The sequence below is a fragment of the Salmo trutta genome, chromosome 8 (assembly GCF_901001165.1).
Source record: "Salmo trutta chromosome 8, fSalTru1.1, whole genome shotgun sequence".
Classification (NCBI taxonomy): Eukaryota; Metazoa; Chordata; class Actinopteri; order Salmoniformes; family Salmonidae; genus Salmo; species Salmo trutta.
The window spans coordinates 19614199-19630550 of record NC_042964.1 but is presented as its reverse complement, the minus strand read 5'-3'; the positions used below and the strand labels follow the sequence as shown (position 1 = coordinate 19630550).

The 16352-nt window shown below is 44.5% G+C and overlaps 2 protein-coding genes across 3 annotated transcripts; one reads left to right on the top strand and one right to left on the bottom strand.

Moving 5' to 3' along the window:
* Nucleotides 1-179: 179 nt before the first annotated feature.
* Nucleotides 180-11423, bottom strand: LOC115198399 (LIM domain-containing protein ajuba-like). Of its 2 annotated transcripts, XM_029760305.1 has the most exons (9): nucleotides 11292-11423; nucleotides 8528-10900; nucleotides 6704-6805; nucleotides 4598-4665; nucleotides 4348-4410; nucleotides 4036-4166; nucleotides 3770-3821; nucleotides 2628-2696; nucleotides 180-2309 (listed from the first exon to the last, which is right to left on the bottom strand). In XM_029760305.1, exons 2-9 carry the CDS (start codon nucleotides 10080-10082, stop codon nucleotides 2205-2207), a joined length of 2145 nt encoding a protein of 714 aa, XP_029616165.1. In that variant the 5' UTR covers nucleotides 10083-10900; nucleotides 11292-11423; the 3' UTR covers nucleotides 180-2204. The 2 variants fall into 2 exon arrangements, with proteins under 2 accessions (XP_029616165.1, XP_029616164.1); XM_029760304.1 differs by having other exon boundaries at nucleotides 8528-11423.
* Nucleotides 11424-12540: 1117 nt separating this feature from the next.
* Nucleotides 12541-15718, top strand: LOC115198397 (39S ribosomal protein L52, mitochondrial). Its single transcript, XM_029760303.1, has 5 exons — nucleotides 12541-12812; nucleotides 13259-13328; nucleotides 13446-13513; nucleotides 13682-13746; nucleotides 15426-15718. Exons 1-5 carry the CDS (start codon nucleotides 12779-12781, stop codon nucleotides 15570-15572), a joined length of 384 nt encoding a protein of 127 aa, XP_029616163.1. The 5' UTR covers nucleotides 12541-12778; the 3' UTR covers nucleotides 15573-15718.
* The last annotated feature ends 634 nt before the right edge of the window (nucleotides 15719-16352 follow it).

The following is a 16352-nucleotide window of genomic DNA, read 5'->3' as shown; positions in this document are numbered from 1 at the left end:
GACGACGCTGGGCCAATTGTGCGCTGCCCCATAGGTCTCCCGGTCGCGGCAGAGCCTGGACTCGAACTTGTGTGTATTATTTATATATATATATACACCTGCATGGATATCCCGAATACAAGGTTTGATTTCCACCTTCTGGCAAAAGATTGTAACTGCAATAAAGACTACCTCAAAAGTTGAACACACAAAGAAAAATATTTATTAATTACAACCGATACAGGAATGTCATTATTTTACTTTTACAAGAAGAAACACTTACAAAATATCTTACGGGTAAACAAGTCAAATTTTAAGTGCAAATTGTTTGCTAGTGATGGTTAAATACAAAAACAGGTTAACCAGATCGATAAATCCCTTCTGTAGCACACGGTCGGGTGGTAAAAACAAAACCGTAGTATTAGCCTGGTCCCAGATATGTCAAACAATGCCGTGACAATTACCATAACAGTTGGCAAGACCGCATAAACTGATCTTGGACCCGGCTATATTCTTCTCCCAGTCTGGTACAGTGATGGTCTGCGGAACGGCAGGACTCGTGGTGTTCAGTAGGCACACAACTGAAGAACATGCTCAACTTGTCCAGAAAGAAATACTTATTTTCATCTTCCGCCAAACGTGTGTGCCTTAATGAACTTGCCCCCGGTCATATACATACATACAGGGGTTTGATCTAAACCGGGTTGGGGTGTAACGGATTACAAAAACGAATCCGTTAAATTACCAGCAAGCTTATTACTTCTAGTCTTTTAAATTCAGAAAGGCTGTTTGCAACAACAAAAAATATTTGACACCTTTTGTTTTCTCAATGACATTCAAATCATAATTGAAATAAGGCGCAAATTTAATCCGCCTAAACGAGTCTGACCACAAATCAGAGGCCACTATGACGACGTAACAAATGTTTGATGGATCGCGGGAAAAGAGAAGGAATAGGCTTTGTAGGCTACAGTCCAATGTTGCGACTGCTGTCAGCAGTCAAAGATTATTCAACTTTAATAAATGCTTGGAGGTAAGGACGAGAGCAGTGGTTTAGCCTACGGGCGATACGAATATTACTTATTGATATCTATCTACATTATTGTGAATCACACTGCAGCTCTCTCATTTAGCTATTTGCGCCGTACGGATTGTGGTCGTTGTTGATGGCTTTACAAATGTATGTGTATTTTAACACAATAATGGTTGAACTGAAAACGTTGAAACTGCCTGTCAATCAGTTTTTGCGACCAGTGGGTAGCCAGTGAAAAATGCGCTCTTGTAACTGTTGCATACTGCGGATCCCAGTTTATGGAATACAAGTTTGAGGGAGTTCTTACCTTCTAAACTCCTCCGCGGTATTGTGCTCAATACTGTCAAAAACAAGTTTAATTTAAGACCACGGATAGGGCTTTTATTGCTCAATCTAATTAGTGTTCATAAAACAATTATCCATAGGCCTAACGGACTTGCGCACTTTTGAAGGGTAAATCTGTAGTTGCTACCTCAATTTTTGGACTAATAAATTAATGATACTGTATATACCCATTGATTCTTTAAGAATATAACTTAAATGGCTCATGCGTTAGTTCAACTATCACACCCATGATAACCCAAAATACTGTAAACTTGTTTTTCTCCAATGTTTGTAAACATTATTTACAAACACTATAGCCTCAAACATGGGTATTTAAAAAAAAATATATTGTATACAAACATTGGAGAATGGTTAGTCCTTGCATCCATTGCTCTGTCTATTAATCTTAGAGTGGTTCCATTTGGCCAGGGCCATCCCTCAGCGTTTTACCAAAATGGAGGCAGGGTGCCACTTGAGGGGAAGTAATCTAAAAGTAACAAACTAATCAGATTACGTTACTGAGTTTGGGTAATCCAAAAGTTATGTTACTAACTACAATTTGACAGATAACTAATGGATTACATTTAGAAAGTAACCAACCCATCCCTGGATCTAAGACATTGGTGCTATCGTGTCAAACTCAGGACCAAAATGGAAAATAAAATACATCTTATACCAGCATTTTCATGTGTGAGCTTGTCTCTTGAGTAAAAGGAAATTCGAACATCAGAGCAAACCCATATCTTGGTGTGCAGTAGAGAGAAAGAAAGAGTTTGTATGAGTGTGAGAAAGAAAAGGGAATGTGGAAAGAAATGGAATGCTTTTTATGCATAGAGTTCCTTCCTCAGTTATGTTGTGAGGGGAAATGTTATGAGGCGCACACCCGGGTCATGTGACATGAATGGCAGAGGAGATGAGAGTCCAGAGGGAAGCACTGGGAGCCCTGCTGATCCGAGAGCTGCTTCCCACATTCCTGAGGAATGAAACAGACATGGAGAGAACATTACTTCTGATCTGAGTTCAGGTATAATTCTTCATAAAGTACATACAGTAACAGTACACTACTATGGTCAGTGTTTTTCAACCCTAGTCCCAGTGACTCGCAGGATGTTCTGGGTATTGTCCCAGTACAGTTATCACACCTGATTAAACTATCATTCCCTAGACTAGTTGAATCAGGTGTGTTATTGCTGAGCTGGAAAAAAAGCCTGCTCACTCTCAATGAACACTGGTACAGACTGACCACATGTAGTAGTAGGTGTTGTTATTATTAGATGAAGGCCATACTAACCTCACAGTGGTAGCACTCAAAGTGATAATCGTTGTTCATAGACATCACCCGGAGTATCTCCTCGCTGCCCTGTAACAAAACAGCAGTGGTGAGATTAGTGCACCACAATCATGGCCAAAAGTATGTGGACACGTGCTAGTTGAACGTCTCATTCCAAAATCCCGGGCATTAATATGGAGTTGGTCCCCCCTTTGCCGCTATAACAGCCTCTACTCTTCTGGGAAGGCTTTCCACTAGATGTTGGAACTTTGCTGCAGGGACTTGATTCCATTCAGCCACCAGAGCATTAGAGAGGTTGTGCGATTAGGCCTGGCTCGTAGTCGGTGCTTCAATTCATCCCAAAGGTGTTCGGTGGTGTTGAGGTCAGCTCTGTGCAGGCCAGTCAAGTTCTTCCACACCGATCTCGACAAACCATTTGTGTGGATCTCGCTTTGTGCATGCGGGCATTGTCATGCTGAAACAGGAAAGGGCCTTCCCCAAACTGTTGCCACAAAGTTGGATGCACAGGATCGTCTACAATGTCATTGTATGCTGTAGCTTTAAGATTTCCTTTCACTGGAACTAATGGGCCTAGCCCGAACCATGAAAAATAGCCCCTAGACCATTATTCCTCCTCCAAACTTTACAGTTGGCGCTATGCATTGGGGCAGGTAGCGTTTTCCTGGCATCCGCCAAACCCAGATTCATCCAACGGACTGCCAGATGGTGAAGCGTGATTCATCACTCCAGAGAACGCGTTTCCACTGGTCCAGAGTCCAATGGCAGCGAGCTTTACACCACTCCAGCCATCGCTTGGCATTGCGCATGGTGATCTTAGGCTTGTGTGCGGCTGCTCGGCCTCGTGTGGCCTACCACTTTGCGGCTGAGCCTTTGTTGCTCCTAGACGTTTCCACTTCACAATAACAGCACTTAAAGTTGACTGGGGCAGCTCTACTCCCAATGTTTGTCTATGGAGATTGCATGACTGTGTGCTAGATTTTATACACCCGTCAGCAAAGGGTGTGGCTGAAATAGCCGAATCCACAAATTTTAAGGGGGGGTCCACATACTTTTGCATAAATAGTGTAGTTGGACATTTGAGTGGCATGATACGCAACAAACAACAAAAAAACACATTGAATGAAACAACAAGAGACACTCACCTCAGCAGGTAAGATGGGTTGTAAGCAGGCAGCACATTTAGGAGCAAACGTTCTGCGGGGCAACAAGAGTTCCAATTGCAGAATAGAACCACATGCAGACCTAGTAATGTAATGTACTACTAATGTACAAACCTAACAGACTGTGTGATAAACAGAGTATTATCCTTTGACCTTAAACAACTTGACAATTGAATGAATCTCGACCCCCCCCCCCCCATCTGTATATCAATGCCTCGGTTTGACCTAGTGAAAACACCCAGCCTCACCTGTTGTAGTCCGAAACACAGTAGATGTTGCTGAGGTGGTCGACGGTGAAGGGAACTCCGTCCAGGGCTTTGGAACACACCACACAGCGGAAACAGCCGGGGTGGTACGGGTTCCCCATTGCCTGGAGGATCTGATGGACGAAACAGATGGGGGAATGTGAAGAAAGGATTTTTGAAAACAAGGTTAGAAAATGTGGTCATGGTCAGAAGCATTTTCCTTTTTTTATGGTCATGATAAAACAAATATACGGGCTTGAATGTTGAGGAGTCGCTGACGCACACAGACACACACACACACACACACACACACACCTGTTCCAGGATAAGGTGGCCACACACACTGCATTTCTCTGCTGCAGCCTGGAACCCTGAGAACTGACAAGTATGGAGAGAAGAGAGAACATTTCAGATATGATTTTATATCACACCACAGAAAAGTACTATTTAAAACTTTAACGCAATTTACTGTAATGTCTAGGAGGCCATTGTTTAGAAATGTAATCAACTGATATCTAGGAATGGAACTGAAAGAGAGAGAGAATCTTTGGCCTTGCCCTCTTACCATGTAATCCTCTTTACAGTACACAGAGCCATTGACGTTGTAAAAGTCCTTGTTTCTCAGGGTGCGACCTAACAGAGAGGGAAACATGAATGACCGCACAGGAACAGAGGGAGGCCAGGATTACCCAGATGTTTTCCTTGCTCTATGTACCGTGTCCCCTGTGATATTACCGGTATTTAAAACGCTACTCAATCACATAAAAATACATCCGTGTGTCATTAAGTGCAAACACATTCATGGAGTGGCATGATTGTTCAAACTGAGTTTATCATATCACCAACAAACCCTAGACCCACTCTAATTTGCATACGGCCCCAACAGATCCACAGATGATGCAATCTCTATTGCACTCCACTGCCCTTTCCCACCTGGATAAAAGGAACACCTATGTGAGAATGCTGTTCATTGACTACAGCTCAGCGTTCAACACCACCTCAAAGCTCATCACTAAACTAAGGACCCTGGGACTAAACACCTCCCCCTGCAACTGGATCCTGGACTTCCTGACGGGCCGCCCCCAGGTGGTAAGGGTAGGTAACAACATCCGCCACACTGATCCTCAACACAGGGGCCCCTCAGGGGTGCGTTCTCAGTCCCCTCCTGTACTCCCTGTTCACCCACTACTGCGTGGCCAAACACGACTCCAACACCATCATTAAGTTTGCCGACGACACAACAGTGGTAGACCTGATCACCGACAACGATGAGACAGCCTATAGGGAGGTCAGAGACCTGGCCATGTGGTGCCAGGACAACAACCTCTCCCTCAACGTGATCAAGACAAAGGAGATGATTGTGGACTACAGGAAAAGGGGGACCGAGCATGCCCCCATTCTCATCGACGGGGCTGTAGTGAAGCAGGTTCAGAGCTTCATGGTCCAAACACACCAAGACAGGCGTGAAGATGGCACGACAAAGGCTATTCCCCCTCAGGAGACTGAAAAGATTTGGCATGGGTCCTCACATCCTCAAAAATGTCTACCAACTGCTTGGCCTCTGACCGCAAGGCACTACAGAGAGTAGTGTGAATGGCCCAGTACATCACTGGGGCCAAGCTTCCTGCCATCCATGACGTCTATACCAGGCGGTGTCAGAGGAAGACCTTAAAAATGGTCAAAGACTCCAGCCACCCTAGCCATAGACTGTTCTCTCTGCTCCCGCACGGCAAGCGGTTCCGGAGCGCCAAGTCTAGGTCCAAGAGGCTTCTAAACAGCTTCTACCCCCAAGCCATAAGACTCCTGAACAGCTAATCAAATGGCTACCCAGACTATTTGCATTGTCCCCCCCACCCTCTTTTACACTGCTGCTACTCTGTTTATTTTCTATGCATAGTCACTATCTCTACCTACATGTACATATTACCTCAATTAACCGGTGCCCCCGCACATTGACTCTGTACCGGTACCCCCTGTATATAGCCTCGCTACTGTTATTTTAATGCTGCTCTTTAATTTTGTGTATATATATATATTTTTTTTTTTCTGAAAACGACATTGTTGGTTAAGGGCTTGTAAGTAAGCAGTTCACTGTAAGGTCTACACTTGTTTGTATTTGGCGCATTTGACAAATTACATTTGATGATGCAGTTGGCTTGGAATGTTTCATATCCGCTATGAGTTAAACGGAACGTTCACCCAAATTACAAAATTACATTGGTTTCCTTACCCTGTATGCAGTCTATGGACAAGGTACGACAGCAATCCATGCTTTGGTTTAGTTTCCACATGCTATAATTTGAGCATTTGTTGCACCATTCCCATTCAAGTCATGGGACCGATGTTAGCAATTTTCGCTCATCTTTAAGTGACTTTGTTGTGCTTCTCAATCAATTTGAGATACTTTTGGATGATCTGGACATGATTTGTGAAACATGCTAATATCAGTCCTATGACTTGAATTGGATTTGTGCCACAAAAGCTAAAACGTTAGCATGTGGAAACAGTGCCCGGGAAACTAAACCAAAGCATGAATTGCTGTCATGCCTTCTCCATAGACTGCTTACAGGATAAGGAACCAATGTGTAATTTGCGTGAAATATCAGTTTAACCATTCAGCTGTTGTTCAATCAGCCAGTCAACTAGAGGTGTGTGTGTGTGTTCAACTCACCACAGGACACACAGGTGAAGCAGCGTGTGTGATAGAGGCTGTCCAGAGCCTGGCAAGCATTATCCGCTCCATACACACCTTTCCCACACTTCACACATGTACCTGCAACACAATCAACACAATAAATACCCCTTACTATACGTCACACATGTACCTGCAACACAACACAATGAACAACCATTACTCATCAAGACATGGGACCACATTCTTTCCTGGTGAAGTCACCTCGTCAAGAAAACGTCTTGGCCTTAGCCAAACATCACTCGTTACACACACACACTCAGTAAACATACTGTATCCTGTACATATGACTAATAAAACTTGAAACCAACAAGATACTTCCAGGCCAGACACAAAAGTCAACGCTCAAAATTAGGACTCGGTTTTTTTCTGGTCACCTGCCTAGGGAACAACTCCTGGCCCTTCTTAAAACACCCTCTTGTTCTGAGCTCCAGTTAGGGCCTCTGTAGTGTTAACAGCTCTGAGCCTAGCTGAGCTGCCACAGTGAGAGGAGGTGGTAGTACAGTACAGATCACATCCCCTGAGGGCTCACATATGAGAGCAGAAAAACAGGCTATAGCACACCTCCGCTGCGCACGCCAAGCCAGGGTAACACACCAGCACACGCACGACTCGCGTCCCACACAATGCATATTATAATGGCCTGGAGTCACTCCGAACACACACACCCTGCCACACGACACACATACTGCCGGTCCAAAGCTGTAATCTTCTCTATGACTCATACTAATGGTCAGCGGCTGTGTTTATCGCTACCATGTAATTTGTCTGAACATTGCAGCAGAACTAAGCTTTGCAGTTCAGTGTGTATGTATAGCTACACTTCCTCTGCCCTCTATGGGAGGGGTTCTCAAACGTTTTGGGGGCCCCTTTTGTGATAGCCAATTCATCAGGGAAGTCCTCATAATCAGAAACACTCGAGGGAGATTAAAATAGCACACAAGGAGTTTTACTATGGCTTTGGCAGTGTATGGCTGGATGTACCAAGTCTCAGGCCTGGCAAGGAGCATTTTAAAGGCCTGCCTCTTGGGATCTAAGAGAATTTTTCAGTTTTAAAGCTAATTTCCTGCAACTTTACACATTTTTGTAATGGGGCAGAAAGAAAACTTTTCCGTTTTAAAGCTTAAATTACAGTGCATTGGAAGTATGGATCATTTGTAGAGTGCTGTGGATACCAATATCCCTGTGAGCCTCCCAGGCTCATGTTGCCCAGGGTTAAAAATATTACATTGTATTACACTAAACTTATTCAACGGATCCTTGACCAAATGTAGTTTAGTCTTTTGTTGTTAGTAACATTCATAAAAATAAATGTATATATTGTTTTATCTGGCGGACCCCACTTTGAGAACCCCTGCCGTACGGTACAATGTCTTTGCTTAACTCTACCTAAAAACCGTGGTATACCTAGAGTCTCCCAATGTGATTTACTGCTTTACATTATGGCTGAGTGACTGTTGCACAGACAGTCTTTGATGTGTGTATTTTTGCATTTCAACTATGATAATTACTCCTCATCAATTGATCTCTGCGTCCCTCTCTTCTCCTTTCTGTCTGATGTGGATAGCCTAGCAACTCTACTTGTCTGAATAGGCCTCTGCCTTAGCTAGCCCACTGATGACCAATGTGTTTCTTTCCCTTTGCTTGTGTGGGAGGTATGTAGGTAGGTAGGACATGCAAGTCCCTGCAGGTATCGAGGCACCATCCATCCTTCTGTCTTTCATCTATCCAATCTGTCTATCCATCCATTCATCTATCCAATCCTTTCATTAAAAAATAAATAAATGTGGTTGATGATCTCACCAAAGAACTCCTGGCGATTCTCAGACAACGCCTCCCTCCCCGTTCCTGGCTCCTCCTGGGCTTTGATTGGTCCGGCAGCCGTAGCTGTGTTGACGAGCGTCGCCGGCTTGCTGAGGGCCTTGGCATGTTCTTTGAGCATCAGCCCACCCAGGTGTAGCCCCTCCCCCTCCAGTGCTGCATCTCTTAGCAACAGGCGCGTCAGTTCCTCTTGGTAGCGGGTCCCCGGGAGGTCCGAGTAGCGCGCACGTTCCCCGCCAGCGCCCACGCCAGTCTCCTCCCCTCGGGCTGCTCCTGCTCCCCTCTCATCCCACCACTCGGGCCCAGCCCGGTAACAGGCTGCTGCCGGGCTACCCACCGCAGGCGGGTACGAATGCCGGCTGTCCTGAACCCCTGTTCCTCCAGGTGAGGAGACCCCGTCCAGGTAGTCCTGCCAGCCTCCTGACCCAGACTGTGCCCCGGCCCTGCCTGAGACTGTGTATCCCTGTCCACCGGTGGAGCCCCCTGCGTGCAGGGAGGAGAACTGCAGCTGCGGTGCCATGGCGGCGGAGGCGGAGTAGCGGGTGTCGTAGCCCAGGCTGATTCCGCTGGTGCGGTTGCTGCTACAGCGGCTGCCCATGGGGCTTCCACCGCTGGCGGTACTGGAGGCAAAGCTGGACCTGGGACTGACCAGCACCGACTCTTGGAGACTGAAGGACGAGCAGGGGCTCAGTGCCGGGCCTGGGGGGAAGAGGAAACCTCCACCCACCCCTCCTCCTCCACTCATCTCAGAGGGCCGGTGTGGGGGGTGAGAGAGTGAGGCCGGCCTGGTGCTCTCCCAGAGTTCCCCTCCGGTGCTCAGCCGCTTGTAGAACAGCGCCTCCTGGAGGGAGAGGCGTTTGTGGCGCTCTGGCTCGGGGAGGTAGTGCAGCTCGGCCATTGCGCCGCCACGGGGAGCGGAGCCGTAACCCGAGGAGGTGGAGGAGGTGGGGTACGCCGGAGGGGGGCCAGAGGAGTGGGACAGAGGAGGCTGGGAGAGGAGCTGCTGGCGTCGGACCAGCTGCTGGAGCTCCAGAGAGTAGCGGCGCTGGTTCAGCGAGGCCTTGGACCCAGCTGGGTCACAGTCCCCCAGGCCTGACTCACGCCTCATCTGGATGTCAACGCCCTCCCCCAGGTAGCAGGAGGCACGCTGCTGGGGCGACCGCCGCCGGAGGGGGGCGAGAGTCGAGAGGGAGTAGGGTTGATGTTCGCAGTCAGCAGTTTGGGCGGCGATGGAGGTTGTAGAGGGGGAGAGGTGCTGGGTAGCGGAGACTCTCTCTCCCAGTCCATTCCCACCTCTGCCACTGGCCGGTCTGCATGCCTCCGTTGAGGTTGGAGAGGTGAGAGAGAACTGGCCAGGTGTTGATGGTGAGGAGGTTGCAGTGCTCAGGGTTGGTGGTAGTCCACTACTGGTGTTCCCATTGCTGTTATTGTTGGTGTTGTTGACCAACTCGTTTTTCTTTTTAGAACTGGCGAATTTCACACTCCCTGAGTCAGTCAGTTTTAACTTCTCCAATAACTTACTTCCAAGTCGGTCCATTGTAATGCCTAACCTGGTCGTCTAAAACTCTGAATAATCTAATTAAATTAAATGCTGTTAACAAACCACTATGTTATATAAGTTAATGTACTCAATAAATACAGTGTGTGAGTTGGAAATACATTAATACTCAAGCATGTCTACAGTACAGTTGAACTACAGTAGTTGAAATGACCCTTGCAATCTATATGCTAAACAAATACCCCCCAAATTAGAACAACCAACGGACAGACCTATGTAGACTATATGTACATATACAATAAATAAAAACAGACGTTAAATAAGACGATTAAGACATTTTTGGAGGATCACATGACGATATAATCATGTTTGGACAACAGTGTTGAGAGTCATCGTGTCTTGGCTGTGGAGACTACAGGCAGACAGGTAGAAGGTAACGCACGTGAATCCATCGAGTTAGTAGTGGACTACTTCTATTGTTCTGACAATGTTGGAGATAAAGACTGATCAAAAAAATGTATTTTTAGGTCACTTTCATGAAGCTGAAGTTGTTGTTGTCGGTCTCGTTTGAGACTAGGTAGCCCCACACCTGCATGTCTTCTGTGTGACGAAACGGTCCATTATATTAGGTTAGACTTGTTGCCTACTGGTCACGTAAAGATGAGTTTTTTTCTGCTATTCGTTGTTTCCCACGCAACTGGCACCAATATAAACTTAAATGCTCTTATTTTGGGTCCTTTTAATGAAGAAGCATTCCCCTTTGAACTAGTTTTTTTTTAAAGCCAAATGTAGTCCAGTGAAGTTCCTTTCCGCACGATTTTCCACGGCAAAGCTTTTTGGAAGAATAACTCGTCGGGCTAGTGGGGACCAGTGGAAGGAGGAAAATAAGTCAGTTTCTGTATAAAATGTTGCGTGTCCAAACTCTTCTATTCACTTTGACAGAAACATGATATTGAAAATGCATATAAAAACGCGAGAGGAAGAAAAAAAAACGGATCAAACGAAAACATAAAGCATTCGATGTTTCGAGAATGTATTAATTGCTCACATTCCGTTTTCAAATAATTTTACTACAAGAATATGCGGATAAATTTGAGAACGGAACTCATGCTGCCTTAATAAACTCTACTGACCGTTGCCAAACCAAATGTACCGTAAAAGTAGACTAGCGTTAATCCATTCCGCAAATGTGTCACAGCCTACAACTACTTCGTTTCTTTCTTTCTTTCTTTCCCCCAAATAACTTACCTCCCCCTCTTTTTCCTTTATCAGCCACTGGCTTGTTTTTTCCCTTCGGGCCGGAACACCTTTCTGCCAGCAATCGCGAATGGATAACGTGCCAAAAATATTTCGTCGTTCATACGCAAACTTCCCAGTGGGTGAACAACGCCATTGCAGAGTCCACTAAATTTGGGTGACAGACACATCAAAAAACATAATGTTGTTTTTCCTAATTATTCAAAAGATATAATCTTGTTTTTCCTAGTTATTCGGTATAAACCAAATAAGAGGGTATGCCTTATATTCAGTGGGGGCTTAAATAGGAATGAATGTGGAATTGTGGATAAAACCTTTCAAGAGCATAATTTATACTCAATTACAATCATAAGTCATTGCGTTCAGATTTTTCACATGGGTGGGTTAATGACTTATTACACAATTATGACCTCTCAAATACCTGTCTCAGGTATGTTGTTTGCCCCAGGCCTTATCAACCACACACAAATATGTCGTGCCTGAGGCAGAAAGGAATATATTGCTTGTTGTCAAGACCTGACACAGTTGAAATATGACTTTGGTATAGGCCTACGTGACTAGAATATGTGTAATCGGCCATGATGGTCCAAATTTGGGTACTACTTTATTGTGCTCCCATTCTGTGGAATGTGCGGAAGGACATTCGCTAGAGACACGGCGCTATGATTTTTTTTCCGGCATGTACGTGTTCTCCAAGGACGATACAAAGTAAACAAGTGTCATACATTTCAACGCGATCTGAGTCGTTTTTGGTGACATTAACCCATAACATGAATCGTATCTTTGTGAAACAATTTTGTTTAAATATGGCCTACTTTGGGCAGGCTGATTTTGCCTACCCCGAAGCCCCGTCTTTTCTCCCTTAGACGCTTTCATTGGCTTTGCAGTAGTTTAAACTGAAACGCACTGGCTGCGGCGTGTGCCTGGTTCCCGCTCGCTTGAGTTGACGAGAGCAATCACTGTCGGCGAGTGGGGACTTGTCTGTAAAGTTCACAGAAAAATACTTAATGGCTTACTCAGTGTAAAGAGCAGCTGGAGCACGGGAAAATATGATTCAAAATTATGACATGAACTTTGGTTGGACAAAACATTTTATATGATGACAAATTGTGCGTGTAATTATACTTTTTAAATATTGACGTATAATTAAGGTGTAAATACAATATTATAATTTGGTGTTTTGGCATAATAGTAAAATCTAATAAAAGTGTGTAATTTTATGATTATAAAATACGACTTCACCACAACCAATTCAGACCTCACATTTGATTTTGTAAGTGTATGATCATTATCACCACCACCACCACCTGAAGTCCACATCATCATTGTCTAATAGAGCGTGATCTTTGTTATTATAATGTAACACATGTAACATCGCACGTTGCTGCCTGTTACTACTTTCTTTCCAACTCCACCACCTGTTTGCCCTATCTTGAGCACTACTAGTGGTCAAAACAATCCTCACATGAAAATTCAACATGGCGGCGCCCTTTAGGACATTGTGTTGTACAGGTGAGGTTATTTACAATTACTTGTCATTTTCATTCAACCTAATGGTAATTTCCTTCTGAAATGTAAATAGTATCCGGTTTCCAGTTTACAAGACTGCGTTTGATCTTTAGATAGATAGATAGATAGATAGATAGATAGATAGATAGATAGATAGATAGATAGATAGATAGATGGCTACCCTAGATTTTTAAAAATGGCAAGCTAGCTAGACAACTTTATTGGTCAGTGGACCTGACTGATTCAGAATGAACTACATGTCTGTCAAATTGTATTGTGTAACACATGTTAGTCTTTGATAGCCCTGTCATCAGATATTTCTAACGAATGCATTGTTCTCTTAAATTATGTTTTTTGTTGTTGTACGTGAGCTGCTCAATCAATGTCAGATTCAGAAACACAAGGTAGACAGCCTAGCTAAATGAACTGAATTCCTGGTCTGTTTTCAGCTTTGAGGCATTCCAGTCGTTGTTTTACTACGACTTGTGGGGCACAGGCTGGAATCAAGTGGAGGACAGAGTAAGCTCTAAAAGACAGAAACTGTTAAGACAAAATGAAACACCCACAATTGTAGATATTACGGCTGTGTTGACTGTTAATATACTTTTTTACAATTCCACTTGGCTTTGTCCGCAGAAATGGTCTTGCCCGCAGTGGAACAGAGTATGGCCCCCTGACAGATTTCCCTGACTGGTCCTTTGCAGGCAAGTTCACGATTGGAGCATTCATTTTAATGTATTGCAGGAACATAATGTATGGTCGGTCAATGGAGCTGGTGGATGCTGTGTGTGTCGTTTGTGTGTTTTGTTTGTACACGTTATGTTCATGTGGTTTTTGGGGTTATGATTTGTGTGTGTGTTTTTTACACACAGATGGCCGGTCGGCACCCCCACTGAAAGGACAGCTGAGGAGAAAACAGGAGAGAGAGACGTTAGCAGTCAGTACCTTCTATTATGTTGTCCTTCACCCTTTTTCCCCCTTCATATTACCTCCCAAAAAGTTTGTATGTAAACTCAGCAAAAAAAGAAACGTCCTCTCACTGTCAACAGCATTTATTTTCAGCAAACTTAACATGTGTAAATATTTGTATGAACATAAGATTCAATAACTGAGACATAAACTGAACAAGTTCTATAGACATGTGACTAACATAACAGAAATTGAGTAATGTGTCCCTGAACAAAGGGGAGTAAAAAGTAACAGTCAGTATCTGGTGTGGCCACCAGCTGCATTAAGTACTGCAGTGCATCTCCTCGTCATGGACTGCACCAGATTTGCCAGTTCTTGCTGTGAGATGATACCCCATTCTTACACCAAGGCACCTGCAAGTTCCCGGACATTTCTGGGGGGGAATGACCCTAGCCCCTCACCCTCCGATCCAACAGGTCCCAGACGTGCTCAATGGGATTGAGATCCGGGCTCTTCCCTGGCCATGGCAGAACATTGACATTCCTGTCTTGCAGGAAATCACGCACAGAACGAGCAGTATGGCTGGTGGCATTGTCATGCTGGAGGGTCATGTCAGGATTAGCCTGCAGGAAGGGTACCACATGAGGAAGGAGGATGTGTTCCCTGTAACGCACAGCGTTGAGATTGCCTGCAATGACAACAATTTCAGTCCGATGATGCTGTGACACACCGCCCCAGACCATGACGGACCCTCCACCTCCAAATCGATCCCGCTCCAGAGTACAGGCCTCGGTGTAACGCTCATTCCTTCGACGATAAACGTGAATCCGACCATCACCCCTGGTGAGACAAAACCGCGACTCGTCAGTGTAGAGCACTTTTCCCCAGTCCTGTCTGGTCCAGCGATGGTGGGTTTGTACCCATAGGTGACGTTGTTGCCGGGGTTGTCTGGTGAGGACCTGCCTTACAACAGGCCTACAAGCCCTCAGTCCAGTCTCTCAGCCTATTGCGGACAGTCTGAGCACTGATGGAGGGATTGTGCGTTCCTGGTGTAACTCGGGCAGTTGTTGTTGCCATCCTGTACCTGTCCCGCAGGTGTGATGTTCGGATGTACCGATCCTGTGCAGGTGTTGTTACACGTGGTCTGCCACTGCGAAGACGATCAGCTGTCCGTCCTGTCTCCCTGTAGCGCTGTCTTAGGCGTCTCACAGTACGGATATTGCAATTTATTGCCCTGGCCACATCTGCAGTGCTCATGCCTCCTTGCAGCACGCCTAAGGCACATTCATGCAGATAATCAGGGACCCTAGGCATCTTTCTTTTGGTGTTTTTCAGAGTCAGTAGAAAGGCCTCTTTAGTGTCCTAAGTTTTCATAGCTGTGACCTTAATTGCCTACCGTCTGTAAGCTGTTAGTGTCTTAACGACCGTTCCACAGGTGCATGTTCATTAATTGTTTATGGTTCATTGAACAAACATGGGAAACAGTGTTTAAACCCTTTACAATGAAGATCTGTGACATTATTTGGATATTTACGAATTATCTTTCAAAGACAGGGTCCTGAAAAAGGGACATTTCTTTTTTTGCTGAGTTTAGTTGTGTCAGCAATATATTGTATGCTCTTGAACATCCTCTCCTTTTGATGCAACTCTACTCCTCCATCTGTTTCTTTTATTATCCCTTCCCTTCGTTTTATTTTCTCTCTCCAGAGACGTATAGTGAGTCTAAGCTCTGAGGTGGATAAAGGGATGGAAGTGTGGAGGGAGAAACGGGAAGAAGCTAAAAGGATGGCGGAACGCAATAAATCTCTTCTGCTAAAACCCAAAGGGAACCTTTTATTGAAGAAAAATAAATAAGAAATCATATTTTCCATTCTAGCTTACATTACTTATTAACAAAATGGTGGAGTTGGTGTATGGCTTTGTCTTGCTGTTATTGTTTGTTGTACTTATTTTGCCCTTTTCAATGTTTTCCAAAAATAAACTTTAATGTATATCCACAACTTACTGTTAATCTACTTTCCTATTTGTTCTTGAACTTATGTATGAACAGATATTAGGAACATGGTTGGTAAAGGTTTTAACAGTGGAGTAATATACAGTTGAAGTCAGAAGTTTACATACACCTTAGCCAAATACATTTAAACTCAGTGTTTCACAATTCCTGACATTTAATCCTAGTAAACATTCCCTGTCTTAGGTCAGTTAGGATCACCACTTTATTTTAAGAATGTGAAATGTCAGAATAATAGTAGAGAGAATAATTTATTTCATATTTTATTTCTTTCAACACATTCCCAGTGGGTCAGAAGTTTACATACACTCAATTAGTATTTGGTAGCATTGCCTTTAAATTGTTTAACTTGGGTCAAACATTTCGTGTAGCCTTCCACAAGCTTCCCAGAATAAGTTGGGTGAATTTTGGCCCATTCCTCCTGACAGAGCTGGTGTAACTGAGTCAGGTTTGTAGGCCTCCTTGCTCACACACACTTTTTCAGTTGTACCCACATATTTTCTATAGGATTGAGGTCAGGGCTTTGTGATGGCCACTCCAATACCTTGACTTTGTTGTCCTTAAGCCATTTTGTCACAACTTTGGAAGTATGCTTGGGGTCATTGTCCATTTGGAAGACCCAT

Excerpts from the sequence above, each read along its gene's own strand:
- LOC115198397 (XM_029760303.1), top strand. The coding sequence starts at position 12,779 with ATGGCGGCGCCCTTTAGGACATTGTGTTGTACAG. Across the intron at positions 13,329-13,445 it reads GGAATCAAGTGGAGGACAGA|AAATGGTCTTGCCCGCAGTG; the intron begins GTAAGCTCTAAA and ends CTTTGTCCGCAG. Across the intron at positions 13,747-15,425 it reads AGGAGAGAGAGACGTTAGCA|AGACGTATAGTGAGTCTAAG; the intron begins GTCAGTACCTTC and ends TTCTCTCTCCAG.
- LOC115198399 (XM_029760304.1), bottom strand. The coding sequence starts at position 10,082 with ATGGACCGACTTGGAAGTAAGTTATTGGAGAAGTTAAAACTGACTGAC. Across the intron at positions 6,806-8,527 it reads GAATCGCCAGGAGTTCTTTG|GTACATGTGTGAAGTGTGGG; the intron begins GTGAGATCATCA and ends ATTGTGTTGCAG. Across the intron at positions 4,411-4,597 it reads ACTGTAAAGAGGATTACATG|TTCTCAGGGTTCCAGGCTGC; the intron begins GTAAGAGGGCAA and ends CATACTTGTCAG.